At 36.9% G+C, this 27,676-nt stretch overlaps 1 protein-coding gene across 1 annotated transcript; it reads left to right on the top strand.

Annotated features, from left to right (window-relative positions):
* The first annotated feature begins 23,381 nt into the window (after positions 1-23,381).
* LOC138991090 (histone H2B type 1-K-like) lies at positions 23,382-23,769 on the top strand. The gene has a single exon (XM_070384374.1). The coding sequence runs from the start codon at positions 23,407-23,409 to the stop codon at positions 23,767-23,769; it is 363 nt and encodes a 120-aa protein (XP_070240475.1). The 5' UTR covers positions 23,382-23,406.
* The last annotated feature ends 3,907 nt before the right edge of the window (positions 23,770-27,676 follow it).

Raw genomic sequence — 27,676 nt, 5'->3', positions numbered from 1 at the left:
GTGCAGTAAGTCAGACAAAGACAAATATATGAGATCACTTATATGCAGAATCTTTAAAAAATGATACAAATGAACTTATTTGCAAACAGAAACAGACTCACAGACTTAGAGAATGAAATTATTGTTACTGGGGCACAGCAGGGAGATTGGTGGGGAGGAGGGATAGATTGGAGATTGAAACTTAATATGTATACACTGCTAATTTAAAATAGGTAACCAACAAGGACCTACTGTATAGCACAGCAAACTCTGTTTAATATCCTATAATAACCTAAATGGGAAAAGAATTTGAACAGAATAGATACATGTATATGTAAAACTGACTCGCTTTGCTGAAACTAGTACAATGCTGTTAATCAACTATACTTCAATACAAAAAAAAATATTTAGACTATTGAATATTGTGAGCTGTTGGAAAAAATTTGATTATGCACAGTAGTATACAAATGCTGTCTACTTAGATTCTACAAAACTGAAGCATAACTAACAAAAATACAAGTTTTTCACAGAGGGAAGTCAACATGACTTTCTGTAATTGAAATTGATCAGTTCAGCTCAGTCGCTCAGTTGTGTCTGACTATTTGTGACCCCATGGACTGCAGCACGCCATGCTTCCCTGTCTATCACCAACTCTGGGAGCTTACTCAAATTCATGTCCATTGAGCCAGCAATGCTATCCAACCTTCTCATCCTCTGTCGGCCCCTTCTCCTCCTGCCTTCAATCTTTCCCAGCATCAGGGTCTTTACTAGTGAGTCAGTTCTTCCCATCAAGTCACCAAAGTATTGGAGTTTCAACCTCAGCATCAGTCCTTCCAATGAATATTCAGGACTGATTTCCTTTAGGATGGACTGGTTGGATCTACTTTCAGTCCAAGGGACACTCAAGAGTCTTCTCCAACACCACAGTTCAAAAGCATCAATTCATTGGTGCTGAGCCTTCTTTATAGTCCTACTCTCACATCCATACATGACTACTGGAAAAACCAGCGCTTTGTCTAGATGGATCTTTGTTGGCAAAGTAATGTCTCTGGCTCTTAATATGCTATCTAGGTTGCTCAAAGCGTTCCTTCCAAGGAGCAAGCATCTTTTAATTTCATGATTGCAGTCACCATCTGCAGTGATTTTGGAGACCAAGAAAATAAAATCTCTCAGTTTCCATTGTTTCCCCATCTATTTGCCATGAAGTGATGGGACCAGATCCATGATCTTAGTTTTCTGAATGTTGAGCTTTAAGCCAACTTTTCACTCTCCTCTTTCACTTTCATCAAGTGGTTCTTTAGTTCTTCTCCACTTCTGCCATAAGGGTGGTGTCATCTGCATATCTGAAGCTATTGATATTTCTCCTAGCAAATTTGATTCCAGCTTGTGCTTCATCCAGCCTGGGATTTTGCATAAGGTACTCTGCATGTAAGTTAAATAAGCAGGGTGAAAATATACAGCTGTGATGTACTCCTTTCCCGATTTGGAACCAGTCTGTTATTCCATGCCCAGTTCTAAGTGTTGCTTCTTGACCTGCATACAGATTTCTCAGGAGTCAGGTCAGGTGGTCTGGTATTCCTAGAATTTTCCAGTTTGATGTGATCCACACAGTCAAAGGCTTTGGCATAGTCAACAAAGCAAAATAGATATTTTCTGGAACTCTCTTACTTTTTTGATGATCCTTGGATGTTGGGAATTTGATCTTTGGTTTCTCTGCCTTTTCTAAATCCAACTTGAACATCTGGAAGTTCATGTTTCATGTACTATTGAAGCCTGGTTTGGAGTATTTTGAGCATTACTTTGCTAGCGTATGAGATGAAAGAGCATGTGAATACACAGAACTATACAGAAAAGATCTTCATGACCCAGATAATCACAATGGTGTGACTCACCTAGAGCCAGACATCCTGGAATGGGAAGTCAAGTAAGACTTGGAAACATCACTTCAAACAAAGCTAGTGAAGGTGATGGAATTCCAGTTGAGCTACTTCAAATCCTAAAAGATGATGCTGTAAAAGTGCTGCACTCCACGTGCCAGCAAATTTGGAAAACTCAGCAGTGGCCACAGGACTGGAAAAAGTCAGTTTTCATTCCAATCCCAAAGAAAGGCAGTGCCAAATAATGCTCAACCTACAGCACAATTGGACTCATCTCACATGCTTGCATAGTAATTGAAATTGATAGTTAAAAACTAATGACCTCAACTGCTTAATACAAAATCTGTTTTCTTAATTTTATAAGGTTCTTTTAAGAAACACATCATTTGGTGAATAAATATTTAAATATTAGAAGTTTCTTCAATTTTTAAAATATATCTAGTACTTCTTTCTATTTAAAAAAGAAGTATAAAACTATATCTTCTCTCTGTAGGCATGAATAAAATGATGATTGGAATGATGCCATTTTAGTGGCAGGAATTCTGAATTGCTTACATTATTTATAAAGATTAGTTTTATTAGTATTAGTTTTATTTCTTTATACAAAAATATTTTAAAAATTGGCTTCCAACTATAGTTTTAAATTATAGATTTTTGTACCATTTGATTGTTGCTGTTTGGTTGCTATATTGTGTTTGATTCTTTGCAATGCCATGGTCTGTAGCATGCCAGGCTCCTCTGTCCTTGGGATTTCCCAGACAAGAATACCAAAGTGGGTTGATATTTCCTTCTCCAGGAGATCTTCCCCACCCAGGGATCGAACTCATGTTTTCTGCATTGTCAGGCAGATTCTTTACCACTGAGCCATTGATTACTTACATATCTTTGTATACCTCTTAATTTTATTTTATCAAATAAAATTATTTTATTTGATAAAATAAAAAAAAAGGAGTTTGTCTAAAATCAATATCTAGGAATTTAGTGATAAAATTATTACTATTAATAATCATATTATTAAGGTCCATCTAGTTAAGGCTATGGTTTTTCCAGTGATAATGTATGGATGTGAGAGTTGGACTATAAAGAAAGCTGAGTGCTGAAAAATTGATGCTTTTGAACTGTGGTGTTGGAAAAGACTCTTGAGAGTCCCTTGGACTGCAAGCAGATCCAACCAGTCCATTCCAAAGGAGATCAGCCCTGGGATTTCTTTGGAAGGAATGATGCTAAAGCTGAAACTCCAGTACTTTGGCCACCTCATGCGAAGAGTTGACTCATTGTAAAAGACTCTGATGCTGGGAGGGATTGGGGGCAGGAGGAGAAGGCGACGACAGAAGATGAGATGGCTGGATGGCATCACTGACTCGGACGTGAGTCTGAGTGAACTCCGGGAGTTGGTGATGCACAGGGGGGCCTGGTGTGCTGCAATTCATGGGGTCGCAAAGAGTCGGACACGGCTGAGTGACTGAACTGACTAAACTGAATATTGATTGTATCATTATTATTATGTAGGCCTATGCCAATTATTATGCAGGTAATATCTCATATTAGGTAGTATTACCTACCATTCTGAGTCATTGGTCTCCAATAAGGTTTCTTCTGCCCCATGTGACCTGCATCAGTGGGATGAGACCTAGTTCAGAATAGAAGCAAAGGAAACAGATTAATTTTGCTGTACATCTGAAACTAATGCAACATTGCAATGGCACCCCACTCCAGTACTCTTGCCTGGAAAACCCTATGGACGGAGGAGCCTGGTAGGCTGCAGTCCATGGGGTCGCTGAGGGTCGGACACGACTGAGCGACTTCACTTTCACTTTTCACTTTCATGCATTGGAGAAGGAAATGGCAACCCAGTCCAGTGTTCTTGCCTGGAGAATCCCAGGGATGGGGGAGCCTGGTGGGCTGCCCTCTATGGGGTCACACAGAGTCGGACACGACTGAAGTGACTTAGCAGTAGCAGCATACTCCAATAAAATTTTTTTAAAAAGGAAGAAAATGAAGAAAGCTTTGTTCTTTCTTCAAAGAACAGAGAGGTACAAGTTCCAAATTCTTGCTCTACAATCTACAAGTTCCTGCTCTTTGAAAGGCAGTCCATGGCAGGGCCTCTTCCCAGGGAATTCCTTTGAGGGGAGGGTGCAGAGTTTTGGAGGATGAGGAGGGGCTGTGCTGCTCATGCTCCTGATCTCAGGGCCTGGTTCCCACGCAGAGTCTCAGCACAGAAGTTATTCCACTGCCATCTTGAAATGCCAGCACAGCTGTTTCTCAGTGAGCAGTATCAGATATAAGTCCTCTGCATGTGGCCCCCTATGTGCAAATGAAACTAAATGAAGCATTAAGGAAAATAAATCAAAAGGTCAGGCTTTATTTCATTACTTAGATTATATTTTTATTCTCCAGGACTTGCTAATGGGCTTTGCCAATGACACATCCCTCCTTGTCTTTTTTGAAGAGTCTGAGGGGCAACAGGTCCATATTCTGTAATAGTTTTCTGCTGGGTTTGGGTGTCGTCATAACCCCCAGGGAGAGAAGCATAGCTTCTCCTCCGAGGCTGCCTTTAGATATGTTTGATCATCAGCAGGGCTTAGCCCTAAATGGTTCTATCCCTGAGCAACCATTATTTGGAGTTTTACAGATCTAACATTTTGGAGATAAAGGGTGCCAGAGAATCTAGGATGCATGGCACAAATATTAGCAAGAGAATAAGGGTCCTAAGGAGCCCAGGAAAGATACAAGTTGAGTGATGTTAGGGAGCCCCTGTTTTATTCACTGGCTCCAAAAGTGTTTGGCCAAATTAGGCTGACTGGTTTCTGCCAACCGAGTAACTTTCCCGTAGCCTATCCCCACTTTCTTCATTTGGGCCACTTATATCAATGTAAGAAAACAGCATAATGTGTTGGCCAGTACACAGGCCCCTCCCAGGCCCTTCTGTCCTCCTGTATCTCCTGGAGTTACAGTACTCCAGATCCAGGTGCCGGGTGCAAGGCCTCTGTATGTGGTATTCTGTGAACACTAATAAAACAAAAAAGGTTAGACTTAATTACCCAGATTTTACTTTTATTTCGCAGAAATTGTTAACAGGCTGGTAACAGTAGCAAACCACCTTATAGCTATTTTTGGATAGGAGTCCTTTTACCACACACAAAAATACCATTAAGTAAATAAAGAGGAAATAGGAGGAGGAGAGGAGAAAAGATTTGATAAATATTTGTTCCATGAGGAATGAAATTAACTTTCAACTATGTAGCACAAGTTTATTCTCCAAGATAGATTAGTTAGAAAATAAACAACTAGGAAGGAGAACTTACTGACTTGCTGCACCAGGCCTTTAGCTATAAAGCAATTAACTATTGAAAGACATTTGTTCAAAATACAATTACATAGAGTTTAGACCAGTAGATCGCTGGAATTTCTTCTATATGGTATTAATGCACTCTTCATATTTTTCACTAAGGGCACCTAGTCCTCATTTGTAATAATAAAACCATATCGACATATAAAGGGCTTCGCAGGTGGCTCAGATGGTGAAGTGTCTGCCCGCAATGTGGGAGACCCGGGTTCGATCCCTGGGTTGGGAAGATCCCCTGGAGAAGGAAATGGCAACCCACTCCAGTACTCTTGCCTGCAAAATTCTATGGACGAAGGAGCCTGGTAGGCTACAGTCCATGGGCTGCAAAGAGCTGGACACTACTGAGCAACTTCACTTTCTTTCTTTCTTTCTTATCAACATATAAAATATGTTGCTGCATATACTCATATTTCCTACTAAGGAATGTGGGAGTAAATCATGAGTTTCAAGCTTTTAGTTTCTCCTATAAAAATATTGTCATTATCCTGTAAGGCATGGTCAAGATGCTGATTTCACAGAATTTTTTTTTTTTTTTGGAAACAAATTCAGGATGAGCATCCACAGGCAGGGATACTAGCAGATTTATTCAACATGGCATGTACTGGATTCCTGGCCACAGAGTCCACATTCAAGGGAAACCCAATAAAAGCCACAAGTCTTCCTTGTTACCTTCAGTATAATCTAAGAGCTACTGATGAGCAGAGCAATCTCAATGATGTAATAGCCCTGCCTAAGGTCCACATGCTTCTCCTATAGAACACTGGCCTCAGAAGCCCAGGATTGCAATTTATTCAGAGGAAAACTTGCATAGTGAGCTAATCAGTTATGATGGAAAAAAAAGAGCTGCCTTTTTAAAAGTTATAATATGTTACAGTCTTTGACAAAACAGATATTCTGAAAATAGGTTTCAAAAATGATAGAGTTCACTGCTAAATGCTATTTATAAGGATTCTCAGAGAAAAGTTTTTCTCAAGTGGCACATTTTCTCTGAAAGTTCAAAATAAGTTATACAATATGCTAGGATATAATAGTTTTTAAATATGCATATGTTAAATTATTTAATTACATGTAATGAAATGACTCATAAACTTAATGGAAGGGACAGTACATATTAAAATGCTAATAATATAGTTTTCCTAAGTAAGAAAATTTATCACAGATGGAAATGGGCAAAAAGGTGGATGACATGTGTTTTCACACAGGAACATGGATTCATTCAAAGTTTAGGGAAATGTATTGATACTTTTCAATTCACTATATGCTGTTGATTAAAGGTCTCAGATTTAGTTAAGTTAAATGTTAGCTTTTTTATTTTTGCCCTGTAGATATGCAAATCATTTCAATTTGATGGAAGGGATAACTCAAAGTTTGTATTTTATTGCCTTTTTGGATATTAATAAGTTTTAAAATTAATAAAAAAAATCTAACCTAGCATTTTTTAAAGTTGCTTATAAATAGCTAGTTTCTCAAATGTTAATGTTTTCCTCACAAACAATACTTGTCGAGCACAATATTTATTTGTATTAATTTGCTGTTTGTATGAGTTTCAGAGTTTTGCCTTTGGAAAATTATACTTTAACTGCCCCAAATTCATATATCAAATCAGTAATAGCTTCTTAATATTCTACTCCTTAAGCAGCTTTCTGTAACACAAAATCTGGTACTTTATTTATATTGTTGCTTCTTTCAAATCCTTTTGTCTACAGGATATAGCTCAAACTGTTTCAGAAAGAATTCTAGTACACAAAATTTAACTTCTGCCCATCTTTCCAGGATTCTCTCTTGCCCTATTTACCCTCAAATTCTACACCCCAGCATTACTACTACTAAGTCGCTTCAGTCGTGTCCGACTCTGTGCGACCCCAGAGACGGCAGCCCACCAGGCTCCCCTATCCCTGGGATTCTCCAGGCAAGAACACTGGAGTGGGTTGCCATTTCCTTCTCCAATGCATGAAAGTGAAAAGTGAAAGGAAGTCGCTCAGTCATGTCCGACTCTTAGCGACCCCATAGACTGAGGCCCACCAAGCTCCTGTATCCATGGGATTTTCCAGGCAAGAGTGCTGGAGTGGACACCCCAGCATTATTGATTTGTTAATAGTTACTCTAAACATGCCTAGATGTTTCATGGAGTCATTATGCTTTAGCTATTATTTCATCTGGGAATGCCTTTCTTCTAAGCATCTGACCCACCCCTTGTCATCTTTCCAAAAATATCAAATATCATTTTTAATGTAAAATGTTTCTGGACTAATCACCTCAAAATGCCCCAAGTAAAACTAGTTTTCCGTAGTTCCCTGATTCTAACTTAAGAGCTCTCTCAGCACACCTGCAATTCTTTATTGCACTAACCTGTTTACACATCTGTCTCCATTTACTGAACTCTGTGGAAAATTCTGAAAGAGATGGAAATACCAGACCCCCTGATCTGCCTTTTGAGAAATTTGTATGCAGGTCAGGAAGCAACAGTTAGAACTGGACATGGAACAACAGACTGGTTCCAAATAGGAAAAGGAGTTCATCAAGGCTGTATATTGTCACCCTGCTTATTTAACTTATATACAGAGTACATCATGAAAAACGCTAGACTGGAAGAAACACAATCTGGAATCAAGATTGCCGGGAGAAATATCAATAATCTCAGATATGCAGATGACACCACCCTTATGGCAGAAAGTGAAGAGGAACTCAAAAGCCTCTTGATGAAAGTGAAAGTGGAGAGTGAAAAAGTTGGCTTAAAGCTCAACATTCAGAAAACGAAGATCATGGCATCCGGTCCCACCACTTCATGGGAAATAGATGGGGAAACAGTGGTAATTGTGTCAGACTTTATTTTTCTGGGCTCCAAAATCACTACAGATGGTGACTGCAGCCATGAAATTAAAAGACGCTTACTCCTTGGAAGGAAAGTTATGACCAACCTAGATAGCATATTCAAAAGCAGAGACATTACTTTGCCAACAAAAGTCCATCTAGTCAAGGCTATGGTTTTTTCCTGTGGTCATATACGGGTGTGAGAGTTGGACTGTGAAGAAGGGTGAGCGCCAAAGAATTGATGTTTTTGAACTGTGGTGTTGGAGAAGACTCTTGAGAGTCCCTTGGACTGCAAGGAGATCCAACCAGTCCATTCTGAAGGAGATCAGCCCTGGGATTTCTTTGGAAGGAATGATGCTAAAGCTGAAACTCCAGTACTTTGGCCACCTCATGCAAAGAGTTGACTCATTGGAAAAAACCCTGATGCTGGGAGGGATTGGGGGCAGGAGGAGAAGGGGACGACAGAGAATGAGATGGCTGGATGGCATCACTGACTCGATGGACGTGAGTCTGAGGAACTCCAGGAGTTGGTGATGGACAGGGAGGCCTCACATGCTGCAATTCACGGGGTCGCAAAGAGTCGGACACGATTGGGTGACTGATCTGATCTGATACTTCTTAAGGGTGCTTCCCAAGTGGCGCTAGTGGTAAACAAACCGCTTGCCATTGCAGGGGATGTAAGAGACAAGGGTTTGATCTCTGGGTCAGGAAGATCCCCTGGAACAGAGCATGGGAACCCACTCCAGTTTTCTTGCCTGGAGAGTCCCATGGGCAGAGTAGCCTGGTGGGCTGCAGTCCATAGGGTCGCCAAGAGTCGGACACGACTGACATGACTTAGCACAAGCACATACTTCTTAAGAGTGGTTGTATGTCTTATATGGCTCTGTAAGGATTTTAGAGATCAGCTAGGTATGACACCCTCAGTGAGTAATCCACCTAAATTTTACCTTTTAAACACTAAGGATGGAAGGTATAAATGTTTCCATTTACTCACTCAATGATCCCCAATCCTCACTTTATATAAAGAAATTAAGGCCTAAAAATAAAGCAAATGGTTCATGGTCATGTAAAAATTCAGTGACAGAATGGGGGTTAGCTCTTTTATCTTGAATCCAAAACAAGTATTCTTATAACCAGTACCCAGGACATGAAGTATTTTTTCAAAAGGTCCTCTTGTTGAATTTAATTCTGATGAATTAGCTTTGCCTTTAGAGAACTGCATTTATAGACCCTGAGCATGGGTAGAAGATTATCCCTTATACCACATTGCATTTTCAGCATCCCCAAAGACTTCCTGACCTTTTAATTTCAGTTTCTTAACTCTCTGGGATGAGCATATCCGATCAGAGTATCACCAGGAGTCATTTTAGTTTTCTTTGGAGACAAAGTAACATTACAGAGATCAGCTTTTGCTAATAACTTGACCTTTCAATTCAGTGAGACTCACACTGGTAGCATGTGAGAGTTCTTTAAGAAAGGGGAAAAAATGAAAAAGGAAATATCAAGAGGTTTATGTTTTTCTGTTAAGACTTCTGACCAATTTACTACCATGGTGTACAGTGAGAAAGACTAATAAACTCCATTTTTATTTTTGTATATAGAGTTGCAAAGCATTTTCTGTTTATGTAGTTTAGGTGGATCATGACCACATTTAAACAGAAAAATAAATAAATTCTTACTAAAAGCAAACAGGCTTTTGAAATCATGGTATAAAGGAAAACTGTCTGGAGTAGTCTTAGTGTAATAGAAAGAGTTGTTACTTATACAAACATAGTTCTGATGTTTATAGACTTGAAAGGACTTCATGATGAAATCAATTTAAACTAATAAATAATTATTTGCAGACATATCATCCTAACATTTAAATTATTTGTATAAGTGCTAGAAAGACTGTTCCTTAGGGATAAAACATAGCATTAGTTGATAATGCATGTTTTTTTTTCCCTTTTAAGAAACTGAGTAGAAGATACTATGTTTAAAAGAAATGGAGACTTACATTTGCTAACAGGATGTACAATCATCTGCAAGTTTTACAGTACAAAATATTTGTGATTCACTTTCCCTCTTTGCTCTCTTCCTCCTTTAACCCAACCTCTTTGCTATGCTCCTTGTTCTTTGCTCAAGAATGGTGTGTGTTGCTGCTAATGCGTTTCCAAAATAAATGAAAGAAGAAGGGGATCAAGAAAGTTATTATTTTAGCTGAGAAAATAATGAACTATTTCATGGTTGCAAACATATTCATCTGTAAGCTGTAGACTTTATTCTGTTAGTAACATAATAACTAAAATCTAGTTATATACCACTGAGAATATAGGATTCTGTACTGTAATGTACATGGATTTACAAACAAGATTATTTTTAAAGCTGTATTGACTTCATTGATTTTCATAAGGGTATGTAATGGGGTTTTTATTGCAACTCACAATTAAACGGTTGAAATACCTTAGGGCATGTTTTTCTTACTGTAGTGACAGAAGCAAAGGTGGAATGTGGCACCACTAACCTTAAAAACTATTGGATTTCATTGGTTTGTGCTTTAAATATTTATTATTTTTTTTCTAATTTTATTTTATTTTTAAACTTTACATAATTGTATTAGTTTTGCCAAATATCAAAATGAATCCGCCACAGGTATACATGTGTTCCCCATCCTGAACCCTCCTCCCTCCTCCTCCCCCATATACCATCCTCTGGGTCGTCCCAGTGCACTAGCCCCAAGCATCCAGTATCGTGCATCGAACCTGGACTGGCAACTCGTTTCTTACATGATATTTTACATGTTTCAATGCCATTTAATATGTCTGTGTGGTTATAATATTTATTTCCTAACATATAGGACACAAATAGAACATTTTTTTTTTACATTTCAAAGTTAATGTCTTTATATTAATAAGTTCTGTATTTCAAGATTTATTTTAACATAATTTTTTAGGTGATCTAGAAGTAAATAACTCATACATTTTAACAATAACTATGCTACTTAAGTTTTCCTCTGAAATATGGCCAGCTGCAATTCTTTACCAGACTAACATACACACACATGTGTTCACAAATGCACACACACACATACTCTGACAGCAAAATTCCAGCAAATGTTGATTGTTGTTCCACCAGTCTTGTTTTCTGTGTCCATAGGCCCTTGAAAAAGAATGATCACTTTATTAGGACGCTTCTACAATTTCAAGACAGCCCTAGTTGTTGAAATATATTTGTCTTCACACTCACTCAGGACCGACCCTACATGGTTAAATATCTTAACTTTGATGGAGCTTCAAGTTGAGACATCATGAAGGTTTCTAGGAAATAATGAAGCTGGTAAATCTTCCTGAACTTGGTGTGGAGAAAACCTAATTCATTTTATTTAAATAGGGACTAGATATTTACAAATTCTCAGCTAATAAGTCCCATATTGATTTCAGTCAGAATTCTAGGATGAATTATTAGAGAAGTACTTTTAAACCTTTTTACCTTCATTGTTTCTGTTCAAAGCTATGACTTGACTCTCTGTAAGACAGAGCAGGGAAAAAGCAACAACAAAATCTGTCAACTCATAGATTTAGATTCTAGACTTACAACTGCATGACTATGGGAAGATTATTTGACCTTCTACCTGAGTGACTTTTGACAAGTTGTGTTATCTCTCCGTCTCATTTTCCTTGTCTATAAGATGGAAATATCAATAATATCTTCCTCATAGAGTTGCTGTAAGATTTAAATCAGTTCATATATGTAAAACACTTAAAAATTATCTGTGTACAGAATTAATGTTTACTATTTTTATTATTGAAGGCAGAATTATGGTCCCCCAAAGGTGTTCATATTCTAATGCCTGGAACCTGGGATTATGTTTCTTTACATGGTCATAGGGACTTGGCAGATATGATTAAGGTTACAAATCTTGAGTTGGGATGATTATCCTGGACTCTGGTGGTGGTCCCAATCTAGTTACATCAGCTATTAAAGCAAAAGAGATGGGCACAAGAATGGGACAGAAATAAGATAAAAGGAGTAATTTGAAGTGTGAGAAGTATTTGATCCACAGTTGCTCTCTTTGAAGATATCAGATCAGATCAGATCAGATCAGTCACTCAGTTGTGTCCGACTCCTTGCGACCCCATGAATCGCAGCACGCCAGGCCTCCCTGTCCATCACCAACTCCAGGAGTTCACTCAGACTCACGTCCATCGAGTTAGTGATGCCATCCAGCCATCTCATCCTCTGTCGTCCCCTCTCCTCTTGCCCCCAATCCCTCCCAACATCAGAGTCTTTTCCAATGAGTCAACTCTTCGCATGAGGTGGCCAAAGTACTGGAGTTTCAGCTTTAGCATCATTCCTTCCAAAGAAATCCCAGGGCTGATCTCCTTCAGAATGGACTGGTTGGATCTCCTTGCAGTCCAAGGGACTCTCAAGAGTCTTCTCCAACAACACATTTCAAAAACATCAATTCTTTGGCGCTCACCCTTCTTCACAGTCCAACTCTCACACCCGTATATGACCACAGGAAAAACCATAGCCTTGACTAGATGGACCTTTGTTGGCAAAGGAATGTCTCTGCTTTTGAATATGCTATCTAGGTTGGTCATAACTTTCCTTCCAAGGAGTAAACGTCTTTTAATTTCATGGCTGCACTATTTTGGAACCCAGAAAAATAAAGTCTGACACTGTTTCCACTGTTTCCCCATCTATTTCCCACGAAGTGATGGGACCGGATGCCATGATCTTTGTTTTCTGAATGTTGAGCTTTAAGTCAACTTTTTCACTCTCCACTTTTACTTTCATCAAGAGGCTTTTGAGTTCCTCTTCACTTTCTGCCATAAGGGTGGTGTCATCTGCATATCTGAGGTTATTGATATTTCTCCCAGCAATCTTGATTCCAGCTTGTGTTTCTTCCAGTCCAGCGTTTCTCATGATGCAGGTAGATAAGTGATGCAGGTGACCCCTCAAAGCTGGAACCTCTAACAACAATCTGACACCTCTAATGCCAGTCTGGCACCTCTAACAACAAGGGTCTCAATACTCTAAGGGACTGAATCTGCCAACTATCTGAATGAGCAAGGAAACAGAACTCTCCTAAAATCTCCATTCCTCATAGGACCTTGATTTTAGCTAGTGAGATCTGTCTCAGACTTACATATACAGAACTGTAAGATAATAATTTTCTGGTTTTAAAACACAAAGTTTGTGGAAATTTATTTCTATTAACTTTTAAGTTCCATCATTAATAATTTGAATAAATAATTGCTACTTATTGAGAGTCATGGTACTTCCAGAGAGACAACTGACACATAAATATTTGCTATGAGAACCTGTGTTTCCTAATAAGGCTCTAATCTGTGCAAGGATAGAAAGATATTTGATTAGTTGTGTTGGATTTATGGTGGTCTTTCACATAGGGTGAAGAGTAATGTGTCGCATTGGTAGAAATCTAGTCTTTTAATATTATTTCTACCAACATTGCAGTCTCATAATCTTTTATTTATATAGGGGGAAATTAGAAACTGTAGAAAATGACAGGTTAAAGAATACACAATGAAAACATCTCTAGAAGATAAAGTTGGACTATTGCTTATAAACAGAAGAACAGTGCTAGCTTAGAGTACAGTATCACCGTGTATTGTTAGATCATTTTAGAAAGAATGGAAATTGGTTTCCATGTAGTTCACATATCAGTTATTATCACATCAAAATTTTTCCAGGAAATCTTTCTGAATTGACTGTTTTGAGTGTCTATGAAAGTATCTTTTACAATTTTTATCTGAAAATCAAAAAGTTGAAAGAAGAAAAAAATCCATACATTTCAAAGCACAATATATCAAACTATAGAAGTGGGTAGTAGCCACATATTAAATATCAAAACATATTATCATGGACAGAGAATATTGAAGTAATTCCCAGATTAATCATGCATAAAACTTTAATAATTTATAGAAGTAGATTTCAACATCATGTATATTTACTTGATAATCTTTTATATAAAGGACAATTGCACTACAATTACCAAGGTACATTATGCTGGCATGTACAAACATTTATCTTATGTATAGGAGTATGAAATATGAAAATATATATGTTATATGAAGTATACCATGTAACACTGTAACTACTTTTCTGTATAAGGTTTTAGTTTTCATCAAATTCTAAGTATAATTACTTATAATTTTTAATCATTAGCCATTTTAATTCTACATTTTCAATCATAAAGACAATCAAAGAACAATTGAATAAAAATTTTAAAGCATTGAGATTATCTATATTTACATGTTTTATCCAAGCTTAATTTCTTTTTTTCCTTTCTTTTTAAGCTGAAGTATAATTAATATACAATACGATGCTATGTCAGTTCCAGGAGCACGACAGAATTATTTGATGTTTCTATGTATTACAGGATGTTCACCACCATAAGTTTAGTTACCTCTGGTCACCAAAGTTAACATGTTATTATTGAGTGTGTTCTTTATGGAGTCTGTTTCATTATGTAACTCATTTATTTTATACCTCTTAAGTTCATACCTCTTAATCACCCTCCTCTATTCCACTAAATCTGACACCCCACTTCCCACTGAAAAACAACTGCATGTTTTCTTGTATTTTTCAGTCTGTTTATATTGTTTATTCATTTGTTTTGATTTTTAGACTACACATATAAGTGAAATTATATGGATTTGTCTTTTTCTTCCTGACTTATTTCATTTAGCATAATTATATGGATTTGTCTTTTTCTTCCTGACTTATTTCATTTAGCATAATACCTAGGTCCATCCATGTTGTCACAAATGGAAAGATTTCATTCTTTTTATGGCTCAGTAATATTCGTGTATATATGTATACATATACACACCACATCTTTATCAATTCAACTGCCAATGGACACTTACATTGCTTCCAGATCTTGCCTATTGTAAACAATACTGCAATGAATATAAGAATGCAGATATATTTTCTTTTAAAAATGTTTATTTATTTGGTTGCATCTAGTGTTAGTTGTGGCATGAGGGCTTAATTGCCCCGGAGCATGTGGTATCCTCCTGGACCAGGAATCAAACCTGTATACCTTGCATTGCAAAATAGATTCCCTACCACTGGGCCACCAGGGAAGTCCAGGAATGCTGATGTATTTTCAAATTAGTGTTTTGGTTTTATTCAGAAAAATACCCAGAAGCAGAAATTCTAGATTGTTGGATAATTCTATTTTTAAATTTTAGGAGAACTGTATGTTTTCCATAGTGACTATACCAATTCACATTCCCACAAACAGTGCACAGGTTTCCCTTTTCTCCATATCCTCACCAACACTTGCTGTTCATTGTCTTTTTGATAACAGCCATTCTGATAGAGGTGAAGTGATATCTCATTGTGATTTTATTTGCATTTTACTGATGATTAGTGATGTTGAGTAATCTATTCATGTGCTGTTTGGTTTTATGTATTTTTGTTTTGGAAAAATTTCTATTCAGGTCCTCTGCCCATTTATTAGTTTTTTTTTTTTTTTTTGCTTTTATAATTGGCCAAATAAGCTTAGGTTTATTTCTGGATACTCTATTGAGTTCCACTGACCAATGTGTCTATTTTTGTACAAGTAACTTACTGTTTTTTATTTTTATAGCCTAGTTATTATACTTTGAAACCAGAAAGTGTGATGCTTCTCACTTTGTTTTTCTTTCTCAAGATTCTTCTGGATATCCAGCGTCTTAGTGTGTTCATACAAATTTTAGAATTCTTTGTTAGAGTTCTGTGAAAAACACCATTGGTATCTTGAGAGGGGTTGAATTGAATTGGTAGATTGCCTTGCCCCCTTGTCATGTATTTTATGGCATTTAACAATATTAATTTTATCATACATGAGCATGATTATCTTTCCATTTGTTTGTATCATCTTCAATTTCTTTCATCTGTGGTTTATAGTATTCCAAGTATAGATCTTTTAGCTTCTTGGTTAGATTTATACCTAGATATTTTATTCTTTTTGATGCAATTATAAATGATATTATTTTCTTAATTTTTCTTTCTTTAGTTTGTTGTCAGTTTATAGAAGCACAACAGATTTCTGTACAATAATTTTGTATCTTGCAACTTTACTCAATTCATTGATGAGGTGCAATAGGTTTTTAGTGGCATTTTTAGGATTTTCTATGTATAGTATATCATTTACAAGGTGATGATTTTTCTTCATTTCTGATTTAGATTAATTTACTTCTTTATCTTTCTGATTGATGTGGCTTGGACTTTCAATACTATGATGACTAAAACATAGTGAGAGTAGGATCCTGGTCTTGTTCCTGATAACAGAGGACATGATTTCAGCTTTTTATCATTGGCTATGCTGGTAGTTGGGACTTCCCCAATGGCTCAGCCATGAAGAATCTGCCTGCAGTGTAGGAGACACAGGAGATGTGGGTTTAATCCCTGGGTCAGGAAGATACCCTAGAGAAGGAAATGGCAACCCACTCCAATACTCTTGCCTGAAAAATTGCATGGACAGAGGAGTCTCACTGGCTATAGTCCTTAAGGTCTCAAAGAGTCAGACATGACTGAGCAACTGAGCACGTACTTAATGGTAATTATGGGTGTGTCATATGTGGCCTTTATTATGCTGAGGCATGTTCTTTCTATAGATACTTCATTGAGCGTTTTTTATCATAAATGGATGATAAATTTTATCCAAAGCTTTTCCTGATATATTGATATGATCATATAACTTTTATTCTTCAATTTTTAATGGAATGTATCATATTAATTGATTTGTGGATATTGAACTATCCTTGCTTCCCTGGAAATAAATCTCACTTGACAATGGTGTATGATCCTTTTAATGTATTATTGAATTAAGTTTGCTAATATTTTCTTGAGCATTTTTGAATCTATGTTCATCAGTGATATTGGTCTGTCATTTTTTTTGTGTGTGTGAAATGTTTGTGTGATTTTGGTATCAGGATGATGTTGTCCTTAAGAATTCAGAAGTGTTTTCTTATCTTCAATTTTTTGAAATAATTTGAGAAGGATAGGTGTGTACTTTAAACTTTTGGTAGAATTCACCTATGAAGTCCTCTGGTTCTGGACTTTGTTGTTGGAAAATTTTGATTACTGATTCAATTTTATTACTACTAACCATGTCTGTTCATATTTTCTGTTTCTTCCTGATTCAATCTTAGGATATTGTACATTTCTAGGAATTATCTGTTTCTTCTAGGTTGTCCACTGGCATATCATTTAGCCTTCATATGTTTGTGTCTTCTGTAGTTTGTTTTCTTGTAGTTGATTGTCATACAACATTGTGGTCAGAAAAGATGCTTGATGTGATTTTAATCATCTTAAATTTACTGAGACTTGTGACTTAGCATGTGATCTATCCTATAGAATGCTCCATGTACATCTGAGAAGAATATATTCTAGTGCTTTTTTATGGAATGTTCTAGATATATCTAGTAAGTGCACCTTGTCTAATATGTTTTTAAGGCCAGCATTTTCTTATTGATTTTCTCTCTGGATGATCTGTCCATTGATATAAATGGAGTGATTTTCTACATTATCTTATTATCAGTTTCTTCCTTTATTATTATTTGCTGTATCTATTTCATTGCTTCTACATAAGGAACATGTATATATTTTATTATTTTATATTCTTGTTGAATTGGTCTTCTTGTGTGATCACTTCACCACACAAAGAAGTGATGCCCTTCTTGTCTTTTTTATGGTTTTTGTTTTAAAGACTATTTGGTCTGAGGTTAATATTGTCACCCCAGCTTGTTTCATTTCTATTTTCATAAACACTTTTTTCCATTCCCTTACTTTCAGTCTGTGTATGTCTTTTAAGTTTGAAATAAATCCCTTGTAGTTGGCATATATGTGGGTCTTGCTTCCTTTTATCTGTTTAGCCACTTTATGTCCTTTGACTCATTTACTCCATTTACATTTAAAGTAATTCTTGATATGTATATACTTATTGCCATTTTGTTAACTGTTTTTGAAGTTCTTTTGTGTTTCTCTCTGCTTCTATTGTTCTCTTTGTGATTTGATGACTATCTTCAGTGTTAATGTTTCAATTCCTTTCCCTTTTGTGTATGTGTGTACCTATTTGAGATTTTTGGCTGGTGGTTACCATGAGATTTATATATAAAACAACTACTACAAAAAATACATGTATACATATATACATGCATAAATAAGATTATTTTAAGTTGATGATCTCTTGAGTTTAAATATATTCTATCTACTCTGCATTTTCACTCCCCCACCCACCACATTTAATATTTTTGACATATTTAAATCAGTTGTGTCTGTGTGTTTCCTTTTACTACATACTGTAGATATGGATGATTTAACTACTGTTATTGGGAGAGTTCCTACTAGCTTTACAAATGGTTAATCTACCGTCTTTACTGTACATTTGCCTTTACCAATGAGGTTTTTTTCTTTTGTAATATTCATACTTCTAACTTGGCCTTTTTTCCATAGAGTAGTCCTTTTAACATTTCTTATAAAGTTATTTTATTGGAGCTGAACTCTTTCAGTAGACAGTAACTGTCTTAAAATGCTAAAGAGTAAAGCTCTTTATCTCTCCTTCAGATCTAAATGATAGCCTGGCTGGATAAAGTATTCTTGATTGTAAGTGTTTTTCCTTATCATTTTGAATATATGATGCCACTCCACTTTGGTCTGCAAAGTTTCTGCTGAAAAATCAGCTGACAGTCTTAGTCTTAAGGGGATTCCCTTGAACGTAACTATTTTTTTTTTTCTTTATAGCTTTTAAGATTCTCTTTTTATTTTTAATTATTCCATTTTATTTATTATGTGTCTAAGTTTAGACTTTATTGGGTTCATTTTGTTTGGAACTCTGTGTGCTTCCTAGACCTGGATGCCTGTTTCCTGTTCTGGATTAGGGAAGTTTTTAGCTATTATTTCTTCAAATAAGTTCTCTGTTCCATTTTATCTCTTCTTCTGAGACCTCTATAGAAGAAGTTTTGATATGCTCAATGTTTTTCAAGAAGTTTGTTAAAACTATCCTCATTTTAAAGAAATCAGTATGGTTTAATGAAGATAGAAATATTTTTTTTTCCTCTCCTATGAATAACATAAAGCCAGCTTTCCAAGTTGGCTGGTTTCTCTGTTCTATGTAGTCATTCTGGAACTCAGATTTTTATTTTTTCTCCACAAGCCCTAAGATATTGTTCATACCTGTGTAGTTAAAGCTGAGTTGCAAGAAGGGAAAAGAGAATGTGGTGGAAGATGGTCTCATGACTACTGTCCTCTGAGGCCCTGAGCTCTGGGAAGTTCTTTGCCCATTATCCTCCATGGCCACAACACACTTCCTGTTTGTGCATATCCTCATTTTGTTTTTAGTTGCATTTTCTTTTTTAATGTTCAGCTTGGTGATTTCCAATACTCTGTCTTCCAGTGTGCTGATTCATTCCTCTGTATCATCTAATCAACTGTTGATTCCCTTTAGAATATTTTTAAGTTTAGTTTATTATATTCTTCATCCATGATTCTTCTTTATATTTTCTCTTTGTTAAACTTCTCACTGTGTTCATCTATTCTTTGAGTTTGTTGAGATCATTATGATCATTAGCTTGGACTTTGTAGAGGATAAATTTCTTATCTCTGCTTAGTTCTTCTTCTGGGGTTTTCTCTTGTTCCTTCATATTCCTCGGTCATATTTGGCTCATATTCCTCTGTCACCTAATTTTTCCTAATTCTTTATTTTTATTTCTTTATTTTAGATAGGTCAGTTAGTTTCCTCAGCCTTTCATAAGTGGTCTAATATAGGATATGTTATATAAGGCCCAGCAGCACCTTGCCCTCTGGTCATCAGAGCTATGTGCCAGGGCCAGGTCTCAGGAAACTTGGCTGCAGGTTTGGTGCTGGTCCGCTAGTGTGTAGGGTTGGTTCCCAGGGCCCCAGAGTGCTAGGACTGGTGCTGACTGGCTGGTGGGCAGGCAAGTACTACACTAATAGTCTAGAGGGAGGACTCAGAAATGGTGATTGCCAGCTCCAGTGTACTTGTAGTAGAACAAATTCCATTAAAAAAAAAAAAAAGGCTGCTGCTAATATCTACATTCCCAGGGGTCTTGCTTACCTCCTGCCTCTCTAAGAGGCTCACCAAGATCAGCAAGTGTGTCTGATTTAGGCTTCTTTCAAATAGCTGCTTCTGTGCTAGGTCATGGAGTGTGTGAAATTTTGTGTGAACCCGTTAAGAGTGGAGTCTCTGTTTCTTATAACCCTCTGTCTCTCCTATATGCAAGCCTTACTGATCTTCAAAACAAAATATTCTTGGAGCTTGTCTTCCTCATACAGCCCCTAGACTGGGGAGCTAAATCTTGGCCTCAGACCCCTTGTTCCCTGGGATGAACCTCTGCAATTGTGATTATTCTCCAGTTTGTGGGTTGCCTACCCCCACTTTTGTGTCTGAATTATACTTGTGTATGTCCCTTTTGGGCTTCCCTGGTGGCTCAGCTGGTAAAGAATCTGCCTGCAATGTGGGAGACCTGCATTCGATCCCTGGGTTGGGAAGACCCCCTTGAAGAAGGGAAAGGCTACCCACTCCAGTATTCTAGCCTGGAGAATTCCATGGACTGTATAATCCACGGGATCGCAAAGAGTCGGACATGACTGAGTGACTTTCACTTCTTCCATGTCCCTTTTACTTGACTTCTTACAGATTATTATTTATATCTTCAGATTTGGAAGCTCTTTTCTGCTACTCTTCGGTTCATTGTCATCAATACTTTCTCTGTAAACTTTTGGTGTGCCTGTTGGAGGAGGTGTGCTCAGGATCTTCCTGCTCTGCCATTTTGTCCCCACCCTGGTTAAGCTTACTTTTTAAATTCAAGACTCTCCATGCAAACATTTTAATAATGTTTTAAACTATTTTAAGGATTAATAGAAACTATTATGTTATAGACATTTACCATAGAGAGCAATCTAATAAAGATTTTTTTTAAATACCACTTTTTTTTTTGAGAGAGAGAGGCATGATAAACAAATCAACTTTCTCCATATATACCTAAAATCTATGTATTCATTCTAAGTTTATAACACATAAATGTTTCAATTCCAGCACAAGTTCACAAATTAGCTACATTAAAAATTGTTCCAATATGTTATTTGTGTCGATTTCTTTTCTGTTTTTGCTTTTGTTTTGTTTTACTTTATTTTGTAGAAACAGCTTTGAATATTGCTTCTTTTTCAGATACATCAAAAGTAATACTGAAATGTTTTTCCCTGAAGACCTGTAGTCTTTTGTGCTGATGATATTAAACACAAGCAGATCTTCACAGGCAAGTCATTCACTATTTACACATATGCAGTTCTATATTTTTCTAGAGAGTCCCTAAATCTTGATTCTCTCATCTGAGAAGTCAATACCATTATGTTACTATATTGAAAGAAAGAAAAAGACTATATCTGAAAGAAAAGCTATTCATTTACGAACTTGAATCAGATTTATGAGAATAGATGAATTTTACTTACTAAGATTGTGCTTTGTCTACAAGCTGAAATGAGTCTTAATTTCTCTTGGTGGTGGTTTATTTATTAAGTCATGTCTGACGCTTGGGACTCCATGTACTGTAGCCTGCCAGGCTCCTCCATCCATGGGATTTTCCAGACAAGAATACTGGAGTGGGTTGCCATTTCCTTCTACATAGTTTCTCTTATACTATAACAAAATAATAAAATATAAGAATAATCCTAACATAAAGCTCATTAAAAATAAATTTTACATCATCAAAGTTCAGTAGTTTAAGTCCAGCATCCTTCTTTTTCATGTCCCTCTCACTAAAATTCTATACATAGCTAACACATCTTTCAAGATGTATAAAATTCCTACTTTACTACATTCATTCCTGAACTTCAGTGTTATGTGTTTTCTTTCAATTTAAGTGATTCTAATCCAATTTTAAGTATGTGTTTGGACATTTTGATTGAAAACTTTGCACAAAGGATTCTCATTTTTATCGTTAACTTTTTTCATTATATTTCCCTAGAGTCATTAAATATATCATTAATGTTTTCTAAATAATATACTCCACTTTCATGTCATGAAGTCATCAAGATTTTGACTCAATTTAATTATTTTTCCATTCTAGTAAAAGTCATGACTCGATGTTTATAGATACACTCATAAAAATTTAGCATTTACAAGCTAGTATTGTTTGGTAGACTTTTGACAGCTGTTTTTCATTTGTTAATTCCATTATTTTCTCACAAATATTCAGTTGAAAATAAAATTGAAACAAAAATTATTAATAACGAGGTTTCACCAAAATTATCTCAATTATTCTACTTATTCAAGTTACATCTATAAATGTCATCTCCAAATGTAGCTGTTTCCATACCCTTAAATATGACATCATGTGAATGAAATCATGGAGTCCAAATGCAACTTCTCTACCCTATTATTATCTATAAGGCTTATTTTTTTAATAGTAAAATTTATGAATTCAGAGCATTGTAGGATTTTAGTTTTCATGTGTTATTTATACTCTAAACAAATACCTACCATTTGCAACATACACCTGCTACATTTACATGTCATTCTACATACAATTGTTTCTCAAACTTATAATTGGAAATTATCCAACTTTTCCTTTGTGTTTTAATTTAATAATACATATCAATATACATGACCAAAGTGGAATAAATCATGGAAAAAAAAGAGACTGCAAATAGGAAATTAAGGAAGGAAAAAAGGGAGGAAGAAACAAAGGAAGGATGTACTAACTTCATATCCGATCATATGGAACTTACATTATATTTCAAAAACTATATTTGTAAGAAGGATAAAATGTAACTTTGGGTGAAATTTTAGTACAAACTATTAAATAAAAATTGGAAAATCTAGGGTAGGATGAGTTAGAGTAAACAGGTGTTTTGAACTGTACTTTTAATAATCATCTCATGTCACATTATTTTGAAGTTTAACAAACATATTTTCAAGGGTTTATAATCATGCTGGAATTAGAATAAGTAATCAGTTCAGTTCAGTCACTCAGTCGTGTCCGATTCTTTGTGATCCCATGAACTGCAGCTCGCCAGGCCTCCATATCTGTCATCAACTCCCGGAGTTCACCTAAACCTATGTCCATCGAGTCGGTGATGCCATCCAACCATCTTATACTCTGTCATTCCCTTCTCCTCCTGCCCTCAATCTTTCCCAATCAGGGTCTTTTCAAATGAGTCAGCTCTTCACATCAGATGGCCAAAGTATTGGAGTTTCAGCTTCAACATCAGTCCTTCCAATGAACACCCAGGACTGATCTCCATTAGGATGGACTGGTTGGATCTCCTTGCAGTCCAAGGGACTCTCAAGAGTCTTCTCCAACACCACAGTTTAAAAGCATCAATTTGATTATTCAGTTTTCTCTGTCAGTTTATTTTGTCTGTCATTCTTCTATCATGCCTGAGCCGGCTAAATCTGCTCCTGCTCCGAAGAAGGGCTCTAAGAAGGCGGTGACCAAGGCACAGAAGAAGGATGGGAAGAAGCGCAAGTGCAGCCGCAAGGAGAGCTACTCCGTGTACGTGTACAAGGTGCTGAAGCAGGTACACCCGGACACTGGCATCTCGTCCAAAGCCATGGGCATCATGAACTCCTTCGTCAAAGATATTTTTGAGCGTATCGCAGGCGAGGCATCGCGCCTGGCGCATTACAACAAGCGCTCAACCATCACATCCAGGGAGATCCAGACCGCCGTGCGCCTTCTGTTGCCTGGGGAGCTGGCCAAGCATGCCGTGTCTGAGGGCACCAAGGCTGTCACCTAATACACCAGTTCCAAGTAAATGTTTTTAGGAGCTGTCAAACCCAAAGGCTCTTTTCAGAGCCAAGAAAAAAATAAATAAATAAATGAAAGTATCAATTTTTCAGTTCTCAGCTTTCTTTATAGTCCAACTCTCACATGCATACATGACCACTGGAAAAACCAAAGCCTTGACTAGACGGGCCTTTTTTGGCAAAGTAATGTCTCTGCTTTTTAATATGCTGTCTAAGTCTGTCGTAACTTTCCTTCCAAGGAATAAGCATCTTTAATTTCATGGCTGCATCACCATCTGCAGTGATTTTGGAGCCCAGAAAAATAAAGTCAGCCACGGTTTCCACTGTTTCCCCATCTATTTCCCATGAAATGATGGGACCGGATGCCATGATCTTCGTTTTCTCAATGTTGAGCTTTAAGCCTACTTTTTCACTCTCTTCTTTCACTTTCATCAAGAGGCTCTTTAGTTCTTCTTCACTTTCTGCCATAAGGGTGGTGTCATCTGCATATCTGAGGTTATTGATACTTTTCTTGGCAATCTTGATTCCAGTTTGTACTTCCTACAGCCCAGCATTTCTCATGATGTACTCTGAATATAAGTTAAATAAGCAGAGTGACAATATACAGCCTTGACATGCTCTTTTTCCTATTTGGAACCAATCTGTTTTACCATGTCCAGTTCTAACTGTTACTTCCTGACGTGAATACAGGTTGCTCAAGAGGCAGGCCAGGTGGTCTGGTATTCCTATCTTTTTCAGAATTTTCCTCAGTTTATTGTAATCCACACAGTCAAAGGCTTTGGCATAGTCAATAAAGCAGAAATAGATGTTTTTCTGGAACTCTCTTGCTTTTTCCATGATCCAGTGGATGTTGGCAATTTGATCTCTGGTTCCTCTGCCTTTTCTAAAATTAGCTTGAAAATCTGGAAGTTCACTGTTCACATATTGCTAAAGCCTGGCTTGGAGAATTTTGAGCATTACTTTACTCTCATGTGAGATCACTGCAATTGTGTGATAGTTTGAACATTCTTTGGCATTGCCTTTCTTTGGGATTGGAATGAAAACTGACCTTTTCCAGTCCTGTGGCCACTGCTGAGTTCTCCAAATTTGCTGGCATACTGAGTGCAGCACTTTCACAGCATCATCTTTCAGGATTTGAAATAGCTCAACTGGAATTCCATCACCTCCACTAGCTTTGTTCGTAGTGATGCTTTCTAAGGCCCACTTGTCTTCACATTCAAGGATGTCTGGGTCTAGGTTAGTGATCACACCATTGTGATTATCTGGATCATGAAGATCTTTTTTGTATAGTTCTTCTGTGTGTTCTTGCCACCTCTTCTTAATATCTTCTGCTTCTGTTAGGTCCCTACCATTTCAGTCCTTTATCGAGCCCATCTTTGCATGAAATGTCCCCTTGGTATCTCTAATTTTCTTGAAGAGATCTCTAGTCTTTCCCATTCTGTTGTTTTCCTCTATTTCTTTGCATTGATGGCTGAGAAAGGCTTTCTTATCTCTTCTTGCTGTTCTTTGGAACTCTGCATTCAAATGCCTTATCTTTCCTTTTCTCCTTTACTTTTCGCTTCTCTTCTTTTCACAGCTATTTGTAAGGCCTCCTCAGACAGCCATTTTGCTTTTTTGCATTTCTTTTTCTTGGGGATGGTCTTGATTCCTATCTCCTGTAGAATGTCACAGTCCTCCATCCATAGTTCATCATACACTCTATCTATCAGATCTAGTTCCTTAAATCTATTTCTCACTTCCACTGTATAATAATAAGGGATTTGATTTAGGTCATACCTGAATGGTGTAGTGGTTTTCTCCACTTTCTTCAGTTTCAGTCTGAATTTGGCAATAAGGAGTTCATGATCTGAGCCACAGTCAGCTCCCGGTCTTGTTTTTGCTGACTGTATAGAGCTTCTCCATCTTTGGCTGCAAAGAATATAATCGATCTGGTTTTGGTGTCAACCATCTGGTGATATTCATGTGTAGAGTCTTCTCTTGTGTTGTTGGAAGAGGGTGTTTGCTATGACCAGTGGTAAATATTAATTATTTTCACTGCTACTATAACTATTATTAATATTATAAGTTATTTTCATAGGAATGAAGGAAGATTCATGAGGGAAATGGATAAGCAGTACAAGCAAAAGGATAACAGGATTAAGAGTTTGGTTTAGGTCTTGATTAAGTTTGAACAACAAGGGGATATAGGTTGGAAAGTGATAAGGTTAAACAGATTTTCTTAAAAGCCCCTTAGAACACTTTAAAAGAATTGTTTTCTTTTTTAATCTTTCATGTTAATAAATATTCGGGAAAATAGGAGCCCATAAATTGTAAAAGAAAGATAATAAAAGTTTATAATTTTACCATTTTAATCACTGTAAGTGTTTTGATTTAGTTTCTCCACAAGAAGATTTTCTCCATGCAATTGTTTAAAAATATCTTGCATTGTAGCTGATATTCAATGCACTCATATATGTGTGCCTTGCTTCTTTGCTTCTTTTTTAACACAATGCAAGCATTTTTCCCTTGTAGCTGCAAGCTATATACAGCAATCATTTAATGTATTCAAATCAGCATAATTATCTCTCTCCTCACTCCAGCCATACCAATGTACTTGCATTTTCTGAAGATTTCAAGCTATAACTGACATATCTGTAACTTTTCTTACACTATCCTGTTAATCAAACTATTTCCCACTTCTTTCTTTGCACCCAACTCATAATGTTTTAAGAGTAAGCTTAAGCACAAACTCCTCTTTTAAAAATTACCTCATCACTCAGGTCAGAGTATTAGGCATCAACAAAGGAAAGAACAGTCAATTTTGTTAAAGGGCTTTTTGGTTGAGTTTTCTAGAGAGAGCAAGAAATAAATAGAGGGGTGAATGAAGATTTTAGGTAGAGATATTCAATGGGATGATGAAAAAATGAGTCTGTATCTCAAAAGACTTTCTTTATCACCACATCAGTTCAGTTCAGTTCAGTTGCTCAGTCGTGTCTGACTCTTTGTGAACCCATCTACTGTAGCATGCCAGGACTCCCTGTCCATCACCAACTACTGGAGCCTACTCAAACTCACGTCCATTGTGTCAGTGATGCCATCCTACTATCTCATCCTCTGTCGTCCCCTTCTCCCACCTTCAATCTTTCCCAGGATCAGGGCCTTTTTCAATGAGTCAGTTCTTCCCATCAGGTGGCCAAAGTATTGAAGTTTCAGTTTTAGCATCAGTCCTTCCAATGAACATTAGGACTGATTTCCTTTAGGATTGACTGGTTGGGTCTCCTTGCTGTCCAAGGGACTCTCAAGAGTCTTCTCCAACACCATAGTTCAAAAGCATCAATTCTTTGGTGCTCAGCTTTCTTTATAGTCTAACTGTCACATCCATACATGACTACTGGAAAAATCATAGCTTTGACTGGATGGTCCACTGTTGGTAAAGTAATGTCTCTGCTTTTGAATATGCTACCTAGGTTGGTCATAACTTTCCTTCCAAGGAGCAAGTGTCTTTTAATTTCATGGCTGCAGTCACTATCTGCAGTGATTTTGGAACCCCCACCACCCCCCAAATAAAGACTCTCACTGTTTCCATTCTTGCCTCATCTATTTGCCATGAAGTGATGGGACCAGATGCCATGATCTTCGTTTTCTGAATGTTGAGTTTTAAGCCCGCTTTTTCACTCTTCTTTTTCACTTTCATCAAGAGCTCTTTAGTTCTTCTCTTTCTGCCATAAGGGTGGTATCATTTGCATATCTGAGGTTATTGATATTTCTCCCAGCAATCTTGATTCCAGCTTGTGCTTCATCTAGCCGGGCATTTCGCATGATGTACTCTGTATATACGTTAAATAAGCAGGGTAAAAATACACAGCCTTGACATACTCCTTTCCGTATTTGGAACCAGGCTGTTGTTCCATGTCCACT

The sequence above is a fragment of the Bos mutus genome, chromosome 1, assembly GCF_027580195.1.
Source record: "Bos mutus isolate GX-2022 chromosome 1, NWIPB_WYAK_1.1, whole genome shotgun sequence".
Taxonomy (NCBI): domain Eukaryota; kingdom Metazoa; phylum Chordata; class Mammalia; order Artiodactyla; family Bovidae; genus Bos; species Bos mutus.
Note: the sequence above shows the minus strand (reverse complement) of the source record. Positions and strands in the feature narration are given on the sequence as shown.